The 26,821-nt window shown below is 42.5% G+C and overlaps 1 protein-coding gene across 1 annotated transcript in view; it reads right to left on the bottom strand.

Annotated features, from left to right (window-relative positions):
* The window catches only part of GGT5 (gamma-glutamyltransferase 5), a 69,029-nt gene that overhangs the window by 38,848 nt on the left and 3,360 nt on the right, over positions 1-26,821 (bottom strand). Inside the window, exons 2-3 of the mRNA XM_066603569.1 lie at positions 15,311-15,441; positions 12,930-13,025 (exon numbers count right to left, since the gene is read on the bottom strand). Of these exons, the coding sequence (XP_066459666.1) occupies positions 12,930-13,025; positions 15,311-15,441 (227 nt within the window). The remainder of the gene's footprint in view (positions 1-12,929; positions 13,026-15,310; positions 15,442-26,821) is intronic.

Here is a 26,821-nt window from a genome sequence, read left to right as displayed (position 1 = left end):
TCACCAATCCTGAAAAAGAGGGTCCCCGTATTAATAGAGCAGAGGCTGTGCATGTGCACCACTGCTCCATTCATTTCAATGACAGCACTGGAGATTGTCGAGCGCTCATATTGGTAATTTCCGGTGCTGTCATTGAAATGAATGAAAAGGCCGTGCACATGCACAACCTCCACCTACTGTGTTTACCCAAAAATAAGACAGTGTCTTATATTAATTTTTGTTCAAAATGTTTTAACTTTTTTACATGTATAGCTGCCTGGACAATATTTAAATTGACTTTTTTAATTAACTTTTAGCAGGGCTTAATTTTGGAGTAGGGCTTATATTTCAAGCATCCTCAAAAAGCCTGAAAAATCATTTTGCATCCTCAAAAATTCTGGAAAATCATGCTATGTCTTATTTTCAGGGTATGTCCTAGTTTCAGAGAAACAGGGTAGTTCATGCGGGGACCATCAGGACTCCCATTGTCAGGATTGGTGAAGGTCCAAGTAGTCAGTCCCTCAATGGTGATAACATTATCTTTAGATCTTGGTACAAACCCTTCAATAGAGTGGGTTGTATATTCTGGACTCTAATCAGTCAGCCAAAATAGAGACCAGCAGCAAAGAGCTTACTTTGATCTGGAGGACCTGACCTGTCCTAAATTACATATAGTTCCAATCAAACGTTTGAACATGCCTTTTCTTGCCATGTTTTTTTTTTGTTTTTTTTTTCTACATTGTAGATTCATATTGAAAATATGCAAACTATGAGGAAAGATATATGGAATTAAGTGGTAAAAAGAATAAAAATCTGAATATATTTTATATTCTTCAATGTTGCCCCCTTTTGCTTTGATGACAACTTTGCTGTCTTTTGAGCTACAATCGTTGTGTGTGACTGCACTAACATCGTGCAGTTTCCGTTACCGTTGTCTTTCAGCGTGCTGAAAGACGATGATGAGCCTTATCAGGGATTCACAGCGGGATACAGCTGATACTATTGTTTCAGCTGTATTCCGCTCCCTGATAACAGGTGGCGTATGAAGAACAGAGCAGTCCAGCTCTGTTCTCCATACCTGGCATGGAGCTCTCGCCTGTATAACTGCCGGGTGCTCCATGCAGAAAACATCTGGATGCAGAAAACAAGCGGGGACACCCCACTTGTCTTCTGCATCCTCCGCTCCGAGCGCTTGGCTGTATAACAGCTGGACGCTCGGAGCGGGGGCACAGCTGGATGCACAAGACAAGCAGGGACACCCCGCTTGTTTTCTGCATCCTCTGCTCTGAGTGCTAGGCTGTATAACAGCCAGGCGCTCGGAGTGGCGGAACAGCTGTACGTAGAAGACAATAGGGGACACCCCGCTTGTCTTCTGCATCCTCTGCTCTGAGCGCTCAGCTGTATAACAGCCAGGCGCTCGGAGCGGCAGAACAGCTGTATTCAGAAGACAAGCGGGACACCCTGCTTGTCTTCTGCATCCTCCGCTGGCAGTGCAAGGTGATCGCTCATCTTGAGTGATCATCTTGCACTGTAAATGACACAACGATGATCGTTTAAAAGTCGCTTGAGCAACATCTTTTGAGCAATTATCGTTGTGTCTAAATGGGACTTTAATGTGTTTGAGACCATCAGTTGGGTTGTGCAGAGGTGGGGTTGGTACACAGTTCCATACAGTGTTTAGCCCTATTTAACTACTATTCTAACATTTTGGCAAGAACCACTCAACTAACTACAGAGAAGCAACATCATTATTTAAAAACACGAAGGTCAGTCAACCCAGAAAATTTCAAGAACTTTGAAGGTATTCTCAAGTGTAGTGATAAAAATCATCAAATCCTATGATGAAACTGGCTCTCATGAGGACCATCCAAGGAAAGGAAGACCAAGAGTTACCTCTGCTACAGAAGATAAATTTATTAGAATTAACAGCCTCAGAAGCTGCAAATTAACAACATCTCAGATTAGAGCCCACATGAATACTTCTCAGAGATCAGGTACCAGACATATTTAAACATCAACAGTTCAGAGGAGACTGTGAGAATCAGGCCTTTATGGTTGCATTGCTGCAAATAAGCCACTAATGAGGAACATCAACAGGAAGAATAAACACAAGAAATAGACATGAGACCAGTGGAAATCTATGCTTCTGCAGCGTCCAGCAACGACCAAGACATCAGGCCCACGCTGAGGAGCTGGTGGCGTAGAGTTGGCACTTGTCACGGTGGCTCTACCAGAGTTCTTCCCGGAGGGACGCACAGAGCTTCAGCCAAGGCACTGCTAGGCCTCTTCCAGGCAATGCTGGGACAGCTCTTATCTGTATAAGTGTTGTAGGCGTGAAGTTGTCACGTGTGACGCCACCGTTCCTTTCACACCGTTGAGTATCCGGCGGATGAATAAAAGGAGTCCACACACTGATAGACTTGAATACCTCAATCACTGGAAACGGGTAGGGACAGGAAACTTTATTGTTGAATATTCAGTAGAATACAGCTTACTCACACGTCCAGGAAAAACAAGTTGCTAGTGTTAGGTCAGGGAGGATAACTCAGGAGGATATAGGGTGTGCAGTCTGTTATCTGCAGTGCTCCGCTCCTGGACAGGGAACACTCCGGAGGAGGACAGGGAAAGGGAACACTCCACTGACACACTCTGTGCTCTTGTAGACAGCTCTGCATGGCGGACGTCTCCTTTCTCTCTTCAGAGGTGGCTCCTGGCATGGAAGGCCTGAGGATACCTTTCCTCCTCTTCCATCACTTCACCATATGAGGGTTGAAGGTGTGAGGGTATATATATATATTGCCATATGTGTTTTTTATGCTTTTATACCTGTATGCAAGTTTTATTCAATTCCAAATGAGAGAAAAAACTTATATGTCGCCTTACATCAGATATTCCAAGGCTGAGAGAGATGTTCTAGAAATTCAGAGAAAACCACGGAACCAGACACAAGGACGCATGTACTTGACCGTTTTCCCAGAAGTGCCGTATCAAGATGTTCAACCATGTACATAATTTTCACTGTCCCAGGCCGGAAATCCGGACTTCTTAGAATTGAGTGGGTGATTCTTTGCACTGGAGTTAATTGAATACGTGATTTTCTGTACAAGCCAGAGGCGCCAGTATCAAGATAATGACTGTTATATGATTTTCACTGTCTCAGTCCGCAAATCCGGACTTCCCATATATGGTTATGAGCCCATCACCCCCTGGTGGGGATGGGAAAAAGGGTATAAGATCTCATGTAATCTGTAATAAAGCACGACGTGGGCACAGCTGAGAGCCATGTCCCGTGTGAGGAATGATACCAGATCCCTGTGTGGTGTCTATTCTTACGGCCGGCAGTGGGGCAAGTGGGGTGGGCCCGATTGGTGCTGTATTTAGAATTTTAACCCTGATAAATGGCGCCCGAACGTGCGGCGACAAAACCGGAGCTTACAACGCATTCCACCCGGATCCACGCCGCAGAGAAACCGTCCTGCTGCAAACCGAGCCTGATCAACTCACTTAGAACTCCAGGTAAGACAAACATATATTTATGTTGTGTTTTACTGCGAGTCTTGCAGCAGGAGGGACTATCTGTGGTTTGTGACCGGACGGGTTGGGTTAAGAGTTCTACACGGTAACTCGTGTGGGCTCCGGGTTTGCCGTCATGGACCACTGACCGTGATATGCGCACCAATCTGTCACCCAGAAACTAGTCTGTAGTCTATTTGTTGTTGAAGTCCGTAGTGTTTTAGCGATAGTGGAGATTGTTTGATTGTTTGGTGTATCTGCAGAAGTTTTTTTTTCTCTCTTTCTTTTCATTTAATCTCACAAGAGAAGGGACCCTCAGTTTAGTTTAGTTAGTTGTTAATGGTTTAGCAGAGAGGGATGCATTTTGTGAGATAAGGCTTCATAAGAGAAGGGACTCTCGGTCGGTTTGCCTTATATATGGGGCTAGCGATTTGATTTCAGAGAGATGCATTTTATGGGGCTGGTTCCATAAGGAGAAGGGACCCTCGGTTGTCTGCCGGTATATAAGGGGCTGACAATTTGAAAATTAAGAGGGATGCATTCTATGGAGCGTGTTATTATTATTATTATTTTTGTTGTTGTAATATGCGTAAGATCTTATTAAAGAAGACAGAGCCCCTCAAGGGCTGCCGCCGTGTGGATAAATTTGTAAAATGTAAGAAAACTCTAATGAAAATGTGTGACACCGACCCGCACGGCAGATTACAAAATGGTGTCTGGGGGGAGGTCTTTAGGACCGAGAGGTGCCTTGGAAGACCAAGGTTTGCTAGAAGCAGAGAGAGAGACAGTCAGAGAAAGTATGTACACATTATTTGTTTAAGAAAGTATCCGTAAGTGAAATGTTGAAAAGTACAGTAAGTGATCAAGAGGGCGTCAGGAGAGTGTCTATTAAAGGTTATATTGGCAGTTAGGTAGGGGAGAGAAAGTGCTGAAGGAGCAAGCAAGTCGATAAGTAAGTTACAATGCATGTGATTTGTTGGCAAAGAAAGAGATGAAAATGTGTATAATACAAGATAGATAATAGATAATATGTATAATCCATACTAGGTGGATATATATGTGTATATATATATACTGTAAGTGCAAATAGTTAACTGAGCTTGCTTTTAGGGGAGAAGAGTTTGTTGACATGTAGCTGCGAGTCTCTGTGTAGCCTTCCAAGGTCAGGAAGATAACAGCGAGAGAGAAAATGCAATAACAACCTTGGTTAATATCTTTGCTTGCTTGCAATGAATTGAAATGAATTTAATTAGTTATACTGTCTTAGTAGGCAGGGAAATATAGTAATTTCTAATGTATATTCTTACTTATACAGGGGTTGAAAATGAATGTTGCAAGGTCCCAGGATATGTGTTAATTATGATTTCAAAATGCAGGCAATAGTTTAAGCTAAAACTTATTCAGTCTGTGTTTCATATTCGCGGAGAGATAACAGTCAGGGTCACAAGGGGGGCTGAAAAATACCCAGAGATTCTAAAATACTTTAGCGTTTAATACAGCATATAATAGCTTCAGTAGATAAGAAATATAGAATATTTCAGTCACTCAGCAAACTTTTTTTTCACATAATTTGTCATAAATAGCGCTCATTCACAATCTCATCTCAATAGAATAATGTACTTTATAAAATGATAGCACTCACCTCGGTGTTTTTCAACTGATGTATGTATGTTTGTCAAACTTTTTTTTCCGTGCATCTGTGTGTACTGGTACACCTCCAAGGGGGGTGACGGAGCAGACTTGAGAGCATGGATGGATGAGAGTTAGTGACCCGTGTTCGGGCTGCGTGGAATGTGTGATGTGGATAATTGACTGGGGATAAAAGTCCTCCCCATGCATGGGACTTTGCTTGGTTGAGATGTGGATGCTTGGACTGTTACGCTGAAATTAAGTTGGGAAGACGGACGCACGGTGCCAATATCGAAGGGGTGGAGCTAGATGATGTAATAGTACGTAGTAATGTTTCATCCTTCTTGCACAAGGGAGGGGGTAAGGATCTTGAACAGCTAGTAAAAGTTTTGTTGTTTTGTTTGTTTTTTTTTCTCCTGTCTCAGATTTTATAAGATATTGCAGGCAGGGTCAGACTAATAATGAATTCACTTAAAGGGATCTCACATTTCAAATATGAATAGATGTTTTGTAGATTATTCTTCCCCGGTGTAACTCATGTTTCTGTTATTGGTGCTAACTTCTTACAGGCCTTATCTGCTTCCATCAAATCTTTTTACAATGTTGTACTAACTTAAACCCGGCTACTATTGTTCCAATTGAGTACCCTGGTTTAAAGGGGGGGAGGAGAAGGCATAGGTGATCTAGGTATTGCAAGTCAGCCATTTTAGGTATTGCAAGTCAGCCATTTTAGGTATTGCAAGTCAGCCATTTTAGGTATTGCAAGTCAGCCATTTTAGGTATTGCAAATCAGCCATTTTTAAATTTTTTGCAAGCCATTTTTAAATTTTTTGCAACAAGATTCTGATCTTTTTGAAATAGAATACCAGCCTGATTGTCTAGCATTGATGCAACAAGAAAATTTTTAAGTTTTAAAAAGTTACTGAAAGCCCTTGTTAATAATGCATATTTTGAGTTGTTTTTTATAGATGGTACCCAGGGTGATTGACAACTCCACACTGGATATACAGTGGTTACACAACAAGATGTCCTAAAAAGCAGAATGTCTCCGCATGTCGCAGTACAAGAAGCGGAACTAAAAGCCCTCGCTGAGGCGTGTAGAGTGGAGGAAGGTAAGACGGCAAACATTTACACTGACTCCCGGTATGCATTTGGCATAGCTCATGATTACGGCCCAACATGGAAGGCCAGACAGTTTTTACCTCAGCAGGACAGCCAATTAAGAATGATGTAGCGGTGCAGTCTCATGGAGGCCCTATTTCTACCTGACAAAGTGGAAAGCTCACACCAATTCCTACACCAGAGAAGCAAGAGGTAATGCCATCACAGACCACACAGCAAAAGCAGCGGCCCTCAAGCCGTGAAAGAAAGAAGAAAAGAAGAATTTAACAATAATTTTGGACTTTGACTACACTTGGACTTTGATAACAACTTGGACTTTGATTTGAACTTGGACTTTGATAAAAATTTGGACTTTGATATGCTAAAGACTTTACAGTTACAAGCCAGCAAAGAAGAAAAAAGACAAATGGACTAAAAAGGGACGGCGTATGGTGAACAGTCAACAGAACTTGCTTACCATAGTCCCTGTGCCCCATGATGGCCCAGCTGACGCACAGAAAGACGCACCTCTCAAAGCAGCAATGATGACGACGCTTGAACAAGGACGGGTGGCTCCTTGGTTTTCTGTAGCTGCTGCATCATTTGTCCAATTTTGCATGATCTTTGCCGTAAAGCAACAGGGCAGAAGTAAATTTGCCACATCACACTTGCCTAGACCACTCTACCCATTTCAGGGATTGCAAATTGGCTACACTCAGCTACCACTTGTTGGGAAGCATGAAAATGTGCTTGTTGTTGTTGATGTCTTTTCAGGTTGGAGACCTACCCTGTTACCAAAGTAAATAAGCAGGTAACCGCACAGAAGCTCATGAATGAGGTAATCCGCAGATATGGGGTACCGGAAGTGATTGAGTCAAACAAAGGTACACACTTCACAGGTGAAATAATGCAACACATCATGTCTGTTTTGGGTATATTCCAGGTTTTTCACACACCCTACCATCCACGGAGTAGGGGGAAAGTAGATACAAAAGGCGATGGAGGAAATGGACAAATTTTGAATTGAGTGTCTTTTATTAGTTTTTCTTTTTCTCTTAGGAGGATACATGCCACAGTAGCTGAGTTTGGGGAATGATTTTCTTGTTAATTTTGTCATGGGTCCCTCCAAGGAATTGTCAATAATGTATTCTGTAGTCTCTGCTTTTCTCCCAGGTCCTACAGATGAGTGTCACAATCTAAAACCAGGTGACAGGGTCTATGTGAAAAAGTTTGAGCGAGAAACCCGGTTTGAATGTCCTTACCAGATGTTGTTCACCACCCCAACTGCAGTCAAGCTCGAAGGAAAACCCACTTGGATCCACACTTCGCACTGAAAGAACTCATGATCCTGTATATCCTTTACATGCTATAATGTGGTACAATTCCTCTAACACACACCTTTGACTACTGTACACTAGCCCCCTGTTTCAGAACAAATTAATACAATCGAATGTGCAATATGAAGCCTACACTGAGGGTGAGAATACAACACCGTATCGTGCTAAGAGAGAAGTTGACGCTCCAGGTGGTAACTTTGATCCACATGTATACATAGATGCAATAGGAGTGCCAAGGGGGGTGCGAGATTAATTTAATTCTAGAGATCAGGTTAAAGCAGGTTTTGAGTCCTTATTTGCTATTGTCACTGTTAATAATAATGTAGATTGGATGAATTATATCTATTACAATCAGCAGAGGTTTGTAAACTACACCAGAGATGCTTTTGCAAGGGTTAGCTGACCAGTTAGGGCCCACTGCATCCATGGCGTTCCAAAATAGAGTGGCCGTGGATATGATTTTAGCAGAAAGAGGTGGGGTATGTAATTTCCCGTTTGTGTATTATCCCTTAAGGGCTCATGTCCACGGGGAAAATAGGATTTAGGATCCGCAGCGGATCTCCCGCGCGCGGATCCGCACCCCATAGGGATGCATTGACCACCCGCGGGTACATAAATACCCGCGGATCGTCAATAAAAGTGATTTTAAAAAAAATGGAGCATGAAAAAATCTGGACCATGCTCCATTTTCATGCGGGTCTCCCGCGGGGACGGCTCCCGCAGGCTTCTATTGAAGCCTATGGAAGCCGTCCGGATCCGCGGGAGACCTAAAATAGGAATTTAAAGCATTTACTCACCCGCAGCGGACCGCGAAGCTCTTCTCTTCCTCACCGCCGCATCTCCCTTGCTTCGGCTCGGCGGATGTGCCCGGCGCATGCGCGCGGCACGTCGACGACGTGCCGGCGACGTGCCGCCGGCGTCAGGAATTCATCCGCCGGCCGAAAATGAAGATCCGGCCGTGAGGAACAGCTGACCTTCGTCGCCCGCGCCGGAAAGGTAAATGCTTTAAATTGCTATTTTCGGCGCTCATGTCCGCGGGGCAGGAGGGACCCGCTGCAGATTCTACATGGAGAATCTGCAGCGGATCTGATTTTCCCCGTGGACATGAGGCCTTAATGTGTCCAAAATTTCCCTTGTTTGAAAAAGATGAAGAGCCAGTTCCGATAATGCCAACCAGATACGTTACCAGAAGAATGGAGAGATGGACTAGTACTGTGTCTGCCCCGGTCTCATAAGATGGACTGTCAGTGGACTTCCCATTTGCCTAGGGAAAGTGCAGAAGACCTTAGGTTCCGGCGAGGGCACACCCTGCGGGGTGTTAACTTGTACAGATAGAGGGTATGGATGCCCGGAAATAAGCCCAGGGAATCCATGGCCTCCTTCTGAGGTGAGGTAGGGATCCCTCCCTTTTAGGAGTAGGGACTTACGGGCAGTGGAGAAACCCTGACGCAAGGGAGAGACGACCGAGGAAGAGTGCAAAGTCTGATGCTTGATCTCCATATTAAGTTTTTTAGGGGGGTTCGTGAGGGTATATATATATATTGCCATATGTGTTTTTTATGCTTTTATACCTGTATGCAAGTTTTATTCAATTCCAAATGAGAGAAAAAACTTATATGTCGCCTTACATCAGATATTCCAAGGCTGAGAGAGATGTTCTAGAAATTCAGAGAAAACCACGGAACCAGACACAAGGACGCATGTACTTGGCCGTTTTCCCAGAAGTGCCGTATCAAGATGTTCAACCATGTACATAATTTTCACTGTCCCAGGCTGGAAATCCGGACTTCTTAGAATTGAGTGGGTGATTCTTTGCACTGGAGTTAATTGAATACGTGATTTTCTGTACAAGCCAGAGGCGCCAGTATCAAGATAATGACTGTTATATGATTTTCACTGTCTCAGTCCGCAAATCCGGACTTCCCATATATGGTTATGAGCCCATCACCCCCTGGTGGGGATGGGAAAAAGGGTATAAGATCTCATGTAATCTGTAATAAAGCACGACGTGGGCACAGCTGAGAGCCATGTCCCGTGTGAGGAATGATACCAGATCCCTGTGTGGTGTCTATTCTTACGGCCGGCAGCGGGGCAAGTGGGGTGGGCCCGATTGGTGCTGTATTTAGAATTTTAACCCTGATAAAGGTACTCCCATGTGGCCGACACTCTCACTCCTCTCTTTACCATTGAAGATCAGGAACCCCTGAACCACACCTTAAACACTCACATTTATAGAGTACAGACATCACGTGATTAGACAGATATTGATACTTTCCCAGACATATCCCAGCCACTTTCAGACATTACCCTCTTACATGCTGCAGTTGTGCTATACATATTACAGCAGACAAGACACTTTGCACAGTGCATCCACATTAAAGACATGACATATATGACAATTATGGAGGGGCCAGAAACAGGTGTTTCGGGCCACTACACTTTGGTCTGATGATGAGTCAAAATTTGAGATTTTTGATTCCAACCACCATGCCTTTGTGAGATGCAGAAAAGGTGAATGAATGGTTTCTATATGTGTGGTTCCATCCATGAAGCATGGAAGGAGAGGTGTGCTTTGATAGTGACCATGTTGGTAATTTATTCAAAATTAAAGGCACACTTAATCATCATGGCTACCAGAAGCATTCTGCAGTGACATGCCATCTGATTTGTGCTTAGTTGGACCATCATTTGTTTTTCAACAGATCAATGACTCTAAACACACCTCCTGTCTATGTAAGAGCTATCTGTCTAAGAAGAAGAGTAATGAAGTGCTGCATCACATGACATGGCCTCCAGAACCACCCGACCTAAGCCCAAATGAGATTATTTCGGGTGAGGTAGATCGCAGAGTGAAGGAAAAGCAGACAACAAGTGCTCAACATCTATGGGAACTCCTTCAAGACTGTTGGAAAACTATTCCAGGTGTCGGCCTCATGAGGCTGATTGAGAGAATGCCAAGAGTGTGCAAAGCAGTCATCAAAGCAAAAGGGGGCTACTTTGAAGAAAATCTATAAAACATATTCTGGTTTGTTTGACCCTTTTTTTTTATTTACTACTTAATTCCATATGTGTTCTTTCCTAGTTTTTATGTCTTCAATCTATAAATCTACAATGTAAGAAAAAGTATGATGTAGTGGCCAGAAGTCTATGTTGCTGGCTCCTCTATAAGTGTCCAGGACTGCGGAGCTTCCCTGCATCGCATTCCATCAACCTGGGTGATAGGACCGGCGGTGCGGGCATGGAGACCCCAAGAGCCGCCAGTCCTGACAGTATCATTTATGTCCTGTTATGTGGTTTGAGTGAGAAGATAAATAGGAGTGTGTGAGAGCAGAAAGGGTCCATTCTAAAGAAGCTATTTTTCTGGGTTCCTGAGAGAGAGTGCCAGCCACATGGGGGTACTTTCAACTCCCATGTGGTGAAGAATAGAGGAGGAAGAGGGGTTCCTGGTTATCTGTATGCCAGGGACCGTGAGAGAGTGAGCCCCAAAAGAGAGAAAACGTGAGCGTGTTGGTCCTATGCGCTTGTCCTGTGCATGGGATCACTGCATAGAGGCACTCAAATTCTACTGTTTCCTACATGGCCGTCCCGTTTCGGGGATCACCATGTAGAGGTACTATCCTATTGTTTGTCTTCCTGCACCTTAACTTTGTGTAAATTGTGCCTTTCACCCAGTGTTGATTCCAAGTAAAATTTTGCCAGGCCCTGACTCTTACCGGGAGTGTGGTAAGTGCCGCCGTGAACCATCTTACCCTCGGACACCCTGTGTTCAGGGTCACCCTACGGGATGCTGCACATGAAATGAAAAGCTGTATCCAAACTTTTGACTGATACTTGTATATAAAATAAATAGCTTTTTACACATTGCATTCTGGCTGCAAGCCGCTCATAACCATGTACTATCTTGGCGTTTTTGCTCAAGTAATATGCCCCAAGGTAGGACATGCTGTGATTTTTTTGTATGGCCGCCTAATGCAAATTGGTTCAGCATATTATGCGTGAGACCCACGAGCAGAATATGCTGTATCAAGGTCCAACACGCTTGTATGAGCTGGGCCTAAAAGAGAAGCTATGCCATTCTGCTGCTTGTATAATTCTGTCAAATGACTTTATTCATCAATAAACAACATCACTGGTCAGTATTATTTTTTCACAAGAATATGTAATGATAATTCCAGTAGCATTTCACATCCCGAATACAAATATGTTGTTAGAATTTTTCCACCTTTTTAATTTAGGTGTTCTTTATGGTTTGCCATTGGATGAATTACCTTTTATATTTAGTGTCCTATTCTGCAGCATTTATGCATTTGAAATCTAAATTTCCCTAATTTAAAGTTAGTGATGTGAAACTGAAGGAAGGAAGTTTTATAGGGCCCCAAATAAGATCAGTGATGGATGATGGAAAATTTCAGGAACTCTTAAATTCATAGCAAAAAGCAGCCTGGTGGTCATTCAAAAATGTCTCCACTATTGTGATCTAGTGAGTGATCTTGTGAAATCGTATCAAGCTATGGGTTGCAATATACCCTTAAAACTTCACTTCTTGGCCTCCCACCTGAACTTCTTCCAAGAAAACATTGTGGCTGTCAGTGTCCAACATGGCGAGCGTTCCATCAGCAGAACCAAAATATTCCCGTCAATCATCATCACAAACTTTCTAGGTAAACTGTATTTCCATAATGTTGACTTACATAAGTACTAATTTTATGAAACTTGAAATGTGTGTCACAAAGAAACCTGCCTGATGGAAACATTCTAACAACATATCTGAATTCAGGAGGTGAAATTCTACTAGAATTACCCTTACCTATTCTTGTGAAAGAAAAAAGTTTTGTTTTGTAGGCCAGTGTTAATAGTTTACAATACTGTAAAATTAATTATACAACATTCTGTTTTAAAGCTACACATTGCACAGTGGGCAGCACAGTATCGATTGAACGGCTGTAGTCATTCAAGCCAGCTAAGCTCAGTAAGGCCAGATGTTTATTGGGGCGGCTCAACTTTCGCCCAACAGATGATGTCAGGAGGAAGAATCATGGACAGTGAATTTCTACACTTGATCCTTTTGCTTCCCAGGAGATAAGCCACCACCAGAGCTGTCTGGCTGCAGCTTACCTCTCTAAACACATGAATGCTCAGCTGAGCCAAATGTTCATATGTATGGGGATGCTAGGGTAAACAGCTACAGCTGTTGAAGGTATATGGGCACCTTAACAGACAACTCATTTGCATCCCTTTTTCATGAGAGAATTCTACAACTCAGTTATTTTGATCACTTCTGTCCTTTTGTCTATGTAAACATATTCCAAAACAGTTTTCCTATATGTTGACACATTATAGATGTAAAAAAATATTTTAAAGTGCACCCACCTGTTTTAAATATTTTTTTATCTGCACACTGTTGCAGTAACTTTGGAGGAAACACTTTGGGAACAGTCTCTCTAGCATTGATGATCTCCACGATTCCTTAAAATAACAAATGGATGTAAACCATACATTGATAATGTTTCACAGCATAATGTATCATACAAATGACCTGTAATGCCACTTTTACAAAGGAAAACAACTCTATATAATGGGATCTATACATTTATTCATGTGTAAAGGTAATTTAAAGAAGACAAAATTATGATGACTGCAAAAAATGGCCAAATTCAAATCAAAATCAGGGCATAGAATGCGTGTCAGACTTCCTCTTCTTTGGCTCAAAAATTGACCAGGATGATGAATCTATGCCAGAGATAAAACGTAGGATAGCATTGGGGCGAAGCGCGATGCTAAACATGGACAAAATCTGGAAAAGTAGGGATATCGGCATAGCAACTAAATGCTAGTAGCTAGTGCAAACCATCATTTTCCCCATAGCCGTGTATGGATGTGAAAGCTGGACTGTGAAAACAGCTGATAGAAGGAGGATTGATGCGTGTGATATATCACTGGAGAGGAAGATGACCCGGCTCGGACTCAACGTATTTTGGCCATGTAATGTGAGCAGAGTCGCTAGAAAAATCTATAATGCTTGGACAGATCAGTGGGAAAAGAAGACCCGGCTGCAAAGAGCACGATTACTTGATATTGTTAAGGCTGATACTGGTTACATATCAAGCAACCAAAAAAACATGGAGGGGAGCTCGCCTTTAGGATCGCCGAGGGTCGTGAACAACTAAGCATCTAACAATAACAAAAGGTAATAGGCATGCCTGTGCTATTAGTAAAAGTAAATCTGATTATTTTCACATTAAAGTAGATGTCTTCTTATGACAACCTCCTTCTGAAAACAAAGTTCGCCCAGCAATCAGCTGATTTTCTCCATTCTGGCTTCTAAGACCACTGGCAATTTTGCTCTCACCAGGGAAAGTTGCAGGCAGATATACTGTACATCTTCCCTGCAGTGGCGCTGCAGAGAAAGTGTCATACTACATGCTAACCATGAATGGGCATCCTTGTTATACATGGATGGACCAGTTCCTTTAGAGCAGAAACTACTGATACACAGTGAGACTCAGCTCTGGATATTAGAGGGAAAAAAACATGAGCAGTAGACCTTGATTTATGACAGCCATATATCCTAGTAGGGCATATAGACAGGAGTTGTCCTTGGGAGACAATCACTTTACTTCTGTAGGATTGCGTTACAGTTTTCTGTATTGTATCTTATTGGAAAATTTGTGGCCTTACAAAAAGGTTTATGGGAATTTTCTTGCTGAAAATGAAAGGGTCTATGGCAGTTACAGTAACAGCATAAGGGTATATTCTGGGGAAAATCCGCACCAAACTCTGCAGACTTCAAATGTGAAAAACCATGTCAAAATATGCACTATTCGTGGGGACTTTGACATGGATTTTGGTGCAGATCGGCAGCTGCTTTCATCCATTCAATAGAATGGGTGTAATTTGCTGTGAATTTGCACCAAAATTCATACCAGTAGTGCAGCATTTGACATGGAAATGACACAAAAAATCTGCACCATTTCTGGTACGTGTGAACATACCCTGAGACTGCTTGTTTAGCTCTTTCTATGACTCCTAACCCCCTTGGAATAGTGTACACAGGAGTATTCCCACTGCAGCCATAATGGGCCAAGATGGAAATACCTCTCTAACTACATATCAAACCAAGTCCCATAGACAGGAAGTTTTACGACAGTTTTAAGCTTTTTCTGCAACAAAGATCAGGATATAATTGTACAGTGAATGAGGCATATTCAGTAATATTGTCTGAGGCCTTGGTCAGGCGAGTGTGATTTTATGTGAGCTAAAACAATGAACTCTATGGATGTGCAAAATGCGCCTGAACGGGTGCATTGGCATTCACATGTCCAATCTTTTGCGCCTCTAAAAAACAAACATGTGAACACTTCATAAGAAACCAAGAGTTCTAATAGATGGGATTTTTTTGCATGCATAGGCACGCAAAAAACATGCTCGTCTGAGCGAGGCCTAAGGGTACCTTCACATGTAGCGGAAATGCTGCGGCAAAATCTGCAGCATTTCCGAAAAAAACAGGGTCCAAATCCACATCAGCTGATTTTAGCAGCCACGTGCTCCTCCTCACTTTGGAAGTCTTCACACTGTCAGCGCATCCCTTCACCCAGCACCCGGTGGCCTCTAGTGAGCGCAGTGCTGCTGGGCAAGGGATGGCACTTCCACATTTGTGTTAATTCCAGTAATTACAAATAAAACTGTCAATTGCAATATAGATGCTTACACTGTTATATCCAACAGACTAAAATGCTTTTCATGCTACTTACTTTTAGAGGCATCATAAATAGTAAAAATGACTCCTCCTCCAATGCCCATACTTTGTGGATTTATCACTGATGTACAAAGCAGAGCGGCAATAGCGCCATCCACAGACGAGCCTCCTTGCTTCAGGATGTCTCTGAGAGAAAAAAAATTGACACAATGACTCAGATTTGTTTATACAAGGCATATTTTCTTAGATTTTACTGAAGCATGTTTGAGGCAACACATATACTGTATACCTGTAATAACACTGGCTGGACACAAGACAATGGAACTGGACTTCACATATAGAAGTTGCCTTTCTAGCGTACTAAGGGTACACAAACATGTCAGCCTAAGGCAGCACTCTGGCTGACAGGTATTAATGTATCTTGATGCCACCGGAAGCTAGGGTTTGACAGGAGGAACACCCCCAGCTCCCGATAGCGTCAAGGCTGCAAGGTCCTAGCAGCAGATTGTGGATGAATGTCAGTCAGAGTGCTGGCTTAGGCTGACGGTTAGTTGTCTTCTTTGCCTTACATTATTACCTGTAAATGCTGCTATGTTACAACAGTAAAAGCAGCAGAAGCATTCCTGATGATCACAACAATACTGTATGCGTTTGTTTAGGGGATATTTTGCATACATTTGCAAGCCAATCTGCTGTGACAATCATTTATAATACCCCTTCTTCATAAATAATTGAGTGATCAAATGGAATGGTCTCTGCTAGGTTCTCCTTCTGTCTGCTTCAAAGCTTTTATTTCTGACAGAACCACAATACGCATACGGTTGTGTGAATGAGGCCTTACTGTCTTTGACAACTCTTTACAGTATGTTAAAGTTACAGTATGTAAGCTCCACAATAATTAGTTGAACATTTCCTGCTAAAAGTTTAGATAAAAGACAAAGGACTTACTTTCTTCTGCACCATGTGTCCTTCCATGGCATATGCATAAGGTTTTATTGTGAAAAAGGTCAGTGCCAAACACTATAAATAGATTTACTGAAATAGATGCAGAATTCATTACATGCTTAAAAAAAAGATAAGAAGAATGCATAGAAACCACTATGTTTGTTGAACTGTTTATTTCAAACTGTGTTAACAGATTATGTTCTCTTCCTGTTATCAAGAAAAATAAGAAGAAACACTTTTTTCTTTTCTTTTCTTTGGTACGTATAAAAAAATAAACATTGCACAAACTCTTTAAAAATATGTTCCTTGTACTAATTTTGCAACATCTTGCATAAAGTTTAAAAAAAGGTCAGTGGATCCATTTTATTTCTATATGACTTCAACTCATATCAAAGTGCATCTATGCAAGCTTAACTGGAGCAACCAGTGTCAGGCAGCTGTTGCCAAAGCAAATAGGATCATGGGGTGCATCAAAAGAGGTCTAGGGGCACATGATGAGAACATTGTTCTTCTTCTTTACAAATCATAGGTCAGACTACACATGGGATATTGTGTACAGTTTGGGGCACCGGTACTCAAGACAGGCATATCAGAGCTTGAGTAAGTACATAGGCGGGCAACTTAAGTAATAAATGGAATGAGCGGACTACAATACCCAGAGAGCTGTTTGCAGTGCCCATTGTGTGTTTAAACACACGTCCAGCCGTGCAAACAGCTGCGGACACATTCCATTGTTCTCCTCACGGCTAGTGTACGTAAGCATGCCACGGGGAGAACATCCTGCAGTCTTTTGAAAGATGAGTGAAATACATTCAAATGGAATTTATTTGCTTAGTCATTCAGCGGCGGAATGATGGATTTTACGTGAACTAAAATCCATCGTTCAAACGAGAAGTGCACAATGCCCGCGTTTACATGTAACGATTATCGCTCATTTTCGGCCACTTGGACGAGTATTAAGTGATAATCATTGCGTGTAAAAAGGGCCTTTAGACTGCAGTTTCTATATACAGTGATATGTAGAAGCTGCAGAAAAACCAATGGTGCAATGCTTCTACCAATATTGTAGAAAAAAAAACATGGACCGCACAGCCAGACATTATACAATGATCAATAGCTTTTCAGTAATATTTATAAACATGAACTTGAGGCTCTGTGTTACATTTTTATCAAATTGTATAAGCCTACTAGCGTCCCTTTAGTTGGTCCATATGCTACAGGGTGCAGCATTGCATGGTGACCCCACTGCCAGAAAACATAGGGGGAGTGACCCAACAACCCCATTGCTGCCAGGCCAAGCTTCCATGGCTCTGGGCCACACCACCCATAGACACTACAGCAACAACAGCCAGAAGACAGTCTGAAAATCAACTAGGCAAATCACTCTCATGCAGTCTCCCACTAATTAAAGACACCTCTGCTAAATGAGTTAGAGCACTGGTACGAAGGCAAGAAAAGGAGGAAAAAGAGATCACCGTGAAGTGTCTAGTGGCCTTATACGATTTGATCAAAATGTAACAAAAACCTAATGTCCATGTTTAGAAATACTGCTAATAAGCTAAAGATCAATGTATAATATATGGATGTGTGGTTCATGTCTTTTTTTCTATGATGTTGATGTAGGTGCTAAATTTTTAACCCCTTAATGACGCGCTCCCTTTTTCTTTTCCATTTTTGTTTTTTTCCTCCAAACTTAAAAAAAAATCATAACTCCTTTATTTATCCATCGACATCGCTATATGAGGGCTTGTTTTTTGCGGGACGAGTTATATTTTTCAATTATGCTATTTAATGTACCATATAATGTACTGAAAAACTTTAAAAAAACATTCTAAGTGAAATAAAATTTAAAAAAAAAACGACATTCCGCCATCTTTCAGTGCGTCTTGTTTCTACGGTGCACAAGCTGCAACAAAAACGACATGATAACTTTATTCTATGGGTCAGTACAATTGCCATGATACCAAACTTGTATAGTTTTTTTTTTTACTGTACTTTTCTTTTTTTTTTAAAGACATTTAATTTTTTTCAATTATTTTCTGCTGCATCTTCTGCGTGCAATAACTTTTTTAATTTTTCCGTCGATGTAGTTGTGTGAGGGCTCATTTTTTGCGAGATGTCCTGTAGTTCACGTTAGTTCCCATTCAGAATACAAGCAACTTTTTGATCGCTTTTTATTGCGTTTTTTCTGGGAGACAGGGTAACTGAAAAAGTGCATTTCTGGTGTTCTTTATTTTTTTTTTTTGGACAGCATTCACCATGCGAGGTAAATAAAGTCCTACTTTGATAGATAGGACTTTAACGGATGCGGGGATACCAAATAGGTATTTTTCTTTTATGATTTAGATTTTTTAATTATAGATGTGGCAAAAGGGGGGTGATTTAAACTTTTATAACTTTTCTTTTGATAATTAATAAAACTTTATTGATCTTATTTTCACTTTTCTTTTAAGCCCTCCGGGGGGACTAGAACATGCGATGCTTTGATTGCACCTGCAGTATGACGTAATGCTATAGTGGCCTATAGCATTATGTCATACTGCGATTTGACAGGCAGTCTATCAAGCCACCCCACAGGGATGGCTTGATAGGCAGACTCCTAAGGCAGCCCTGGGGCCTTTCAGAAGGCTCCCGGCTGCCATGATACCTGCACGGCGCCCCTGATCTCACTGCTGGGGTGCGCATATGGGACCCCCGAACATCGTTCAGAGGATTTAAATGCCGCTGTCAGAATTGTAATAAACAGTTGACGCCCACGCTGTATGAAGAGAGGTCTCCCAGCGACCGCTCTTCATAATACCCCGACGCTCCAGGACGTAAATGTACGTCATGGAGCGGGAAGGGGTTAATTAAACCCTATTGCAAAAATGATTGTCAGCCCAGAATACATGCATTTAAGTGAAAAAAAATTGCCTCCCAAAAGGTGTCCATAGCCGTTAAATGTAATTATCTTGTGATTGGCTAAAATTTTGGCTAAAGATGCAATTTGATTGCAAAGTATTACAGAACATTTTCCCATTTGGTCACAAGATGCTAAATCATGTAACATATCCTTGATGCTTTGTAGCTTGATTACTAGGACTTGATTAATGGGCCACGAGATGCTGGTTGATAGACCACATGTGTGCCAGACTTCAAGTACTTTGGAACATAGATAAAGTCATCTTATTTATATGCAGTTTTTTGGATGACTTTACTGAACTGGGCAATGAACTGAGATATTGTTTGTAATCCTTACTTTGATGAATTGAAATGTATCATGACTACAGTCTGCTGAGCAATGTCTGGCCTCAGTACTAAAATTCATTTTGATAATTGAGGTATTGTTTACGGAAACATTTCATAAACTGACTTTTTAATGTTTTTATTATGATCTGACCATATTTTCCATTTAAGCTCATATAACATTCTGTAGCACAGTTGTACATCACAACATTTTTTAATCATTAGCTTCACATCTGGATAAAGAGCTGGACAATACAACTGTTTGCTTTATGTTTGGGGATCTGGAAATAAAAAAATGTAAGTATATCAACCAAAGATACTGAATTTTTTTTAGACTTAATTTTACAATTATAGACAATGATTGAGCATTTGAATACCTAATATAGTTTTTATATTTAAGAACAAACAGAAAAGTAAAAACTCTCCAGCGCTCAGAGGTCTAGCCCATATATATTAAGACAGCTATTTCAGTAAAGTCATCGATACACCTACTTGAGAGGGGAGGGGGGTGACAAGGATAAATCCAAAAGAAGCCCCCCTTAGAGGTCCAAGTAATGTGAAGAAATGATTTCAGAAGCTTGCAATAAGTATGTCCGTTCTACAGGACTAACAGGGAAAATCTATATTTAATATTAATATATAAAATATTTTTTCCCCCTTTTTTTGCACTTTATTATTTAAGGGCTCAGTCAGACGGGCGTTTTTATGTGTGCATGGTACTTGCATTTGCGATCCGCATCTATTAAGAACCAATTCTCCCATTGAATTCAATGGAGCAAGCGCTACAGCCACCTCTATTGAAAGCAATGGGCTGCCGGCAAGCCCTGCAGTAATTTACGGGGAAGGGCTTTAAATATAAGCCCTTCCCTGAAAATCATCCCTAAAATGTGTAGAAAATATATATATATTTACTCACCTCTCTGCAGCTGCCGAGGCTCAGTGCATCCAGCTGGGTCTTCTCCCTGCACTGCTCTGAAGTGCTTTCAGCAGGTGGGGATCTAAAATCCCTGCCTGCTGAAAGGGCTGCCTCTGGGTATTAGTGTATTTTGACGCCACCAGGAAGTCCTGGAGGTGCCAAGATTGACAGGGGAGTGATGCCCTCTGAACCTGATTGGCTGCAGAACTTGTTAGCCTGCAAGTCCTGCAAGTCCCCTACGGCAGTGCCTGGGCCAAGGAGGACAGAAGCACCGGCCACCAGGGAAGTGACAGGCAGCTTGCAGACCAGCTGCTGAGAGTCCACGGCTTGCAGAAAGGCAAGAGGTGGCTTCCGCAACGCTGTACACAGCCGGCGGCCAGCACCAAGGTCACAGCCGCCTGCCAGGGTGCTGCAGTGAGTCGTGTGTCGGCATGGAGGTGACATGCAGATGCCGTGAGGATGCAGAGACCCATCGGCCGCCACGGAGGTGAGAGTCGGCTGCCGGGACTGACTCCAGCGCTATTACCCTGCACATGGAAGGGGAGGTGGGGCCGGCTGCTAAGCAGACACTGCTGTCCGCAGGTTGTGGAAAGATTTGTGGCACTGCTCCAACCTCAGGCAGAAGCTTACTTATCGTCTTAGGCTTACATAATTAGATGTTAATGGTGCCATGTTACTGCGGTAACATGGCAGCATTAACATGTAAGAATGTAAGCCTAAGAAGTCAAGTAACCTGCCTAAGGCTGCAGCGGTGCCACAACTCTATCCACACTGTGCTGCTAGGACTTTAGTCTCTTCATGCTATCGAGAGCTGGAGTGTGAGGGGGGCATTCCTCTTGTCAAAGCCCTAGCTTCTGGTGGTGTCAAGGTACACTAATACCCTGTCTCTCTTTGGCTGAGCACTGTGACCAATCAGAGGCAGCTCTCAGCAGTCATTCAATAACTCAGAGTTGCCTCTGATTGGTCACAGTGCTCAGCCAATCAGAGGCAGCCCTTTCAGCAGGCGAGGATTTAAAATCCCTGCCTGCTGAAAGCACTTCAGAGCAGTGCAGGGAGAAGACCCAGCTGGATGCGCTGAGCTCCGGCAGCTGCAGGGAGGTGAGTATATATATTTGTCATTTTTTACACATTTTAGGGATGATTTTCAGGGAAGGGCTTATATTTAAAGCTCTTCCGTGAAAATCACGGCAGGGCTTGACGGCAGCCCATTGCTTTCAATAGTGGTGTCTGTAAAACCGGCAGTAGCACAATGCTGTCACAGTGTTCAGTGACAAGGGGACTCCCTGCGGAAATGAAGAAATGCTCTGCCACAACTGTCACAGCTGTGGTAGAGGATCACGATCTTCTCTGTATGTCAATGGGGCAGCATCCAGGGGTTTCACATTCAAGGAATCCCCTGCTGCAGCTATCACAGCCACAGCAGGGGATAGCGGGCAGCACACTTTTTGTGCGCATAAATGCAGTCAAGTACGTTTTTTTCAGTGTGACGCCCGCTTCGGTCACGCAAAATTTTTTGCGTTTGATTTCTGTGCACAAAAAATCTGCACGTAAAGACCCTCATCTGACTGAGGCCTTATAGTGTCTTGCAAAAACATTTTTCTGTTTCTAACCATACATTCATTATTATAAACTGTCAGAAAGGAAATGAGGACCTTCCTGTTTTTTCACTATACTTCCTGCAAAATTCTTTTATTGTCCTAGAGATAACTCTGAAGAGATAAGGGTTCACTTTGCATAATCAACCTCAGGAAGCAGATGGACTAGAATTGTCCATAGTAAATATGTAGAAGTCATTCTGTTTCAACTGGATACAATTTCCTTGGGTTGATTACATCCCGCTATAATATTTTCCTAACTTAAAGGAAGAATAGAAATGCAAGCAGTGAGGAAATATACTAAATCGTTAAGAGATCCTTAAGGAAACCTGTTATTTCCTCTCTACTGCAAAACTAAATAACATCTATTTTCAGGTTCCCTACTTATCCCACTGCCCTTTTCCCCACATATCCCATTGGTATACTATCCTCCCCTTTGAAATGTGCTCACCATATGCAAATTTCCAAGTTAATTGACAACTGTGTGTTTCATAGAAAACCAACATTTTGTACACATTGGAAAATCATACTGAATGGTAAAGATTATAAGTGATACATGTATATAAGTCAGATAATAATATTAACTCATTACCAGCATTTACTGTGAGCGGAAAAATGGTGATAACTAAACATAATAATCTGCTCAACTATTAACAGCCTAAAAATATCACAAATGCATTCATTTTTCTGGCACTAGTAAAAAGTTCCCTATTTTCATGGGCTGTCCAGGAATTTTCTGGATGGTTGGCAACCCTGGTGGCAACTCTAATTTTAACCTCCTTGGTGACCCACCACCAACACCAGCTCATCCTTCATGTGTTACAATCCCCAAAAAGATCATCAAAATTGGGAGTAAAGTCTCTTGGTAAAAAGCCTTTTCTGCAAACACTCTGCAGTGTCATCTCCCAGCAAATCATTATGATTAAGTATATCAAAGTTCATTACAGGGATCACTCTATAATCTATTTATACCCAGGCCTGGGACTATAATAAGGGGGCATTCTCTATATCCAGAGGAAAGAACATTTTTTACAACAACATAGAAGGGGCCTCTTTCCTGTAAATGTGAAACTTTCTGCCTTTAGAAGTTCCCATGATTAATTTATTTAAAACAGTTTAAAAATACTCTGGATGTCTTTCCTGATTATTGGAAATAGGTCACTGATCCAGCGATTTATTATGAATCACAATTGGATTAGAGAAGCAATTATTTCCCAATGATGGCTGTCCCATAGGTACCTTTAGGGCTTAGTCAGACGGGCGTTTTCAGCCGCGATTTGCGCATGCGCATGCGTCCGGCGATTTTATAATTTATCGTCTGATAAATTATAGAACAGAAATCGCAGATCGCACCTATGTGCGATCTGCGATTCCTGTTCTCTTCTCTATATGCGCTCAATGGGGCCGGCGGCAGCAGCGCCGACCCCATTGAGAACATATAGAATACAAATCATTCTTCTCTGCCACAGCTGTAACAGCTGTGGCAGAGAAGAACGATGTTTGCCCATTGAATTCAATGGAGCCGGCAATACAACCGTCTCCATTGAAAGCAATGGGCTGCCGGCGAGCGCTGGATGAATTGTCGGGAAGGGCTTAAATATATAAGCCCTTCCCTGCAATTCATCCTAAAATGTGTTAAAATAAAAAAAAAATTGTATACTCACCTGGTCCCGGCAGACGGAGTTCAGAGCGGCCTGCAGTGGGTGTGAAGGGGGTGTGAGTCAGACTTGCCTCTGATTGGCTCAGCGCTGAGCCAATCAGGGGGCAGGTCTGACTCACACCCCCTTCACACCCACTGCAGGCCGGCCGCACGGAACTCCGGCTGCCGGGAGCATGTAAGTATATATATATTTTTTATTTTAACACTTTTCTGGATGAATTGCAGGGAAGGGCTTATATATTTAAGCCCTTCCCGACAATTCATCCCACACTCGCCCGCAGCGCATTGCTTTCAATGGAGCGGGCTGTATTGCCGGCTCCATTTAATGCAATGCGCTAGACAGCTCCGGCCCGTTTCTAATGAAACGCGGCTAGGAGCAGATTTTCGGGCGATTTTCGGGCCCCGGTCACGCGATTTGCGGATGCGCATCCGTCATGCGATCCGCAAATCGCGCGAAAAAACGCCCGTCTGACTAAGGCCTTACAGGGTACAACTGTCGGGAGAATACGAGCCAGACATCAGTACCTGCGACTATCTCTCAAATGAATGGATGTGTATCCTTCCAGCCGCCTGCCTCCATTAGCAGTAAACAGGCAGTCGCTCTTAGATTGAGCAACAGAGTGAGAAGCTGCTCAGTAGTCGTTACTTTTCATTGACCTGACACGGAATGGCTAGAGACAACCGAGCGACTACTCACTCAGTGCCCTGTTGGTGGCCATGTGTCCATGGGCAGACACTCACCCAAAATCGCTCATTTGAACGACTATCACCCCCTGAAAAGGTACCTTTATTTTGCCCTCCTATAAATAATCATAATAATAGGTTGAACTAGATAGACGTATGGCTTTTTTCAAGCCTAACTATGTAAAGGCAGTTTTACACAAGCGTATGCGCAAAACAGTGCATGTACAATGCAGCGCTGTACCGCTGTGTGAGCCAGTGTTTAGCTGCGTAGGGTAGTGATTTTCTACTGCGCATGACAGCATATCTCATGCACGTTGTGATGCACAGTCTTCCTGGTTTCCTTTTTTTTTCCCCCGCTCTGTTGCTCAGCAAAGGTGTAAAAATGCCGCACGTATGCAATATAATTACATATGTAGAGCGGTTATTACGCGCCCATAAAGAACAATAGGGCTCTATCGTACATAATTCACAGAAGGATAAAACATGCTGCATTCTTTTTTATTATATGCAATGTATATACGCAAATGTGAATAGATCAATGAAAATCAATGTACTTTCATTGGATCTATTCACCGCGTACTATGCATGCGTACATCGCTCGCTTAATACAGGATTCAATGCACTCGCATGCGGATTCCGACCCGGCCGTGCGCATTCGGCGATATTCATTCCACCTTCACAAGATTCCGTGGAGAATTTATCAAGTCAGTGACACCATGGTGAAGGAAAGTTGCTAATTATACTGCACACCATATTTGCACTACAATTTGCAACAATTTCTCTCCTACCGCTCATTTGAAAAGGAGTAATAAAAGTGGGCTTAGTGCTGTGGCAGGGAATGGTCAATGGCTCTCTGACAAAATATATTGTTATAAGGCAAAAATAGAGCAAAAGACAGCCAAATTTTAGTGTCTTTGGGAAAGCCCAAGATGTATCAACTTTACTAAATAGCACCCGCCTCTTAAGGCTGCTTTCACACAGGCGACAAATCTGTCCGATTTTCTCGCGATGCGACAGAGCTACAAATCGCATGTATGTGAAGCCCATGCTTTCCAATGCATTCCTTCACATTAGCGATGTTTTGTAGGCTGCTACATTGCAAGAATACAAAATCGCGGCATACTCTATACAGCCGTGATTTGCTATGTTTTGTAACCAATGTTTCCCTACGGAGCCTTACTTTCTCGTGCATCGCATGAAAACGTGGTTTTCGTGTGATGTAACTTTTACAGTAGGAAATCCTTCTGTAAAAGCCGTAAAATAATCCCTAGCAACATAAAAAAAAATAATAATAATACATCACCTACCAGGCACTGTCAGCCTCGGCGCATTTCTCCTCTGCTGCTCCGGCAGCTCCTCTGCAGCTCTGTAGTCTTCAGGCAGCTCTTCCTGGATTGGAGGTTTAAAATCCTCGCCTCCAGGAAGCGCTGGCTGTAATTGGTTCTCAAGCGCCGCAGTTCAACCAATCAGAGCCAGCACTCGATGAGCAAATCACAGATATCGGTCGATAGGTGATGGGGTTTTTTTATGCAGATAGAGCTTATTTTCAGGGTAGGGCATATATTTCAAGAACCCCCCCCCCCCAAAAAAAATCTTTTGTAGCATCATGTGCGACTTTGTAGTGTCAGAAATCGCAGCAGTAGCGCACAGAAAACATATGCGATGTCGCTGTGATTTGGTTGTGGCGATATCACGTCGCCCGTGTGAATGCAGCCATATAGATTTAACGCATTTTACTCCAAAACGCCAGGACATATGAAACACCAGTCTTAATACATTTTCCCCAATGAGTTTCAAGGTTTTCTTTCGTTTTGTACTTCATAGCAAAATAAGAGGCTCTAGCATACAGTAGATCAATGGTCTTAGGTTTCATTCGCAAAAACACAAGCCACATCTCAGCCTTACTTGCACTTTCAGCAATTATTCTGGATTCTTTGCTTGTCAATTTACAGTTCAAATAAGAAGCAACATTATTGTTAGACTTGTACCCGGTTTCCTAGGAGGCCCCAGTTCTACAGGCTTTACTTGCTGACATATCAAACTTCACTTTTCATCTATTTGTATTTTGGTGCAATCTGTCTCAAAAGTTGTCACTTCTACTGATATATAACATTACAACCCCCATCACAAAGTTTACAAACATTATACAACAAATGGCCAATCAGAGGCTGGAATCGGCACATGTGACGGGGGCGGAGCTTCGCGATGATGCGTACAAGGGGGCGGAGCCAAAATGCCGGTGATGCCGAGACGAGCCGAATGGAGAAGATAGATCTGCGCAAGCGCGTCTAAAAAAGCAAGAAGACACCGAAGTTAGACGGAGCCATGGCAACGGGGACGCCAGCAACGGAGCAGGTAAGTGTATAACTTCTGTATGGCTCATATTTAATGCACGATGTATATTACAAAGTGCATTAATATGGCCATACAGAAGTGCTTAACCCCACTTGCTTTCGCGAGACAACCCCTTTAAGTCTCCTCTCAGCCTTCTTTCTTGCAAGCTAAACATTCCCAGATCCTTTAACTGTTCCTCATAGGACA

This window comes from Eleutherodactylus coqui, chromosome 5, assembly GCF_035609145.1.
Source record: "Eleutherodactylus coqui strain aEleCoq1 chromosome 5, aEleCoq1.hap1, whole genome shotgun sequence".
Classification (NCBI taxonomy): domain Eukaryota; kingdom Metazoa; phylum Chordata; class Amphibia; order Anura; family Eleutherodactylidae; genus Eleutherodactylus; species Eleutherodactylus coqui.
Note: the sequence above shows the minus strand (reverse complement) of the source record. Positions and strands in the feature narration are given on the sequence as shown.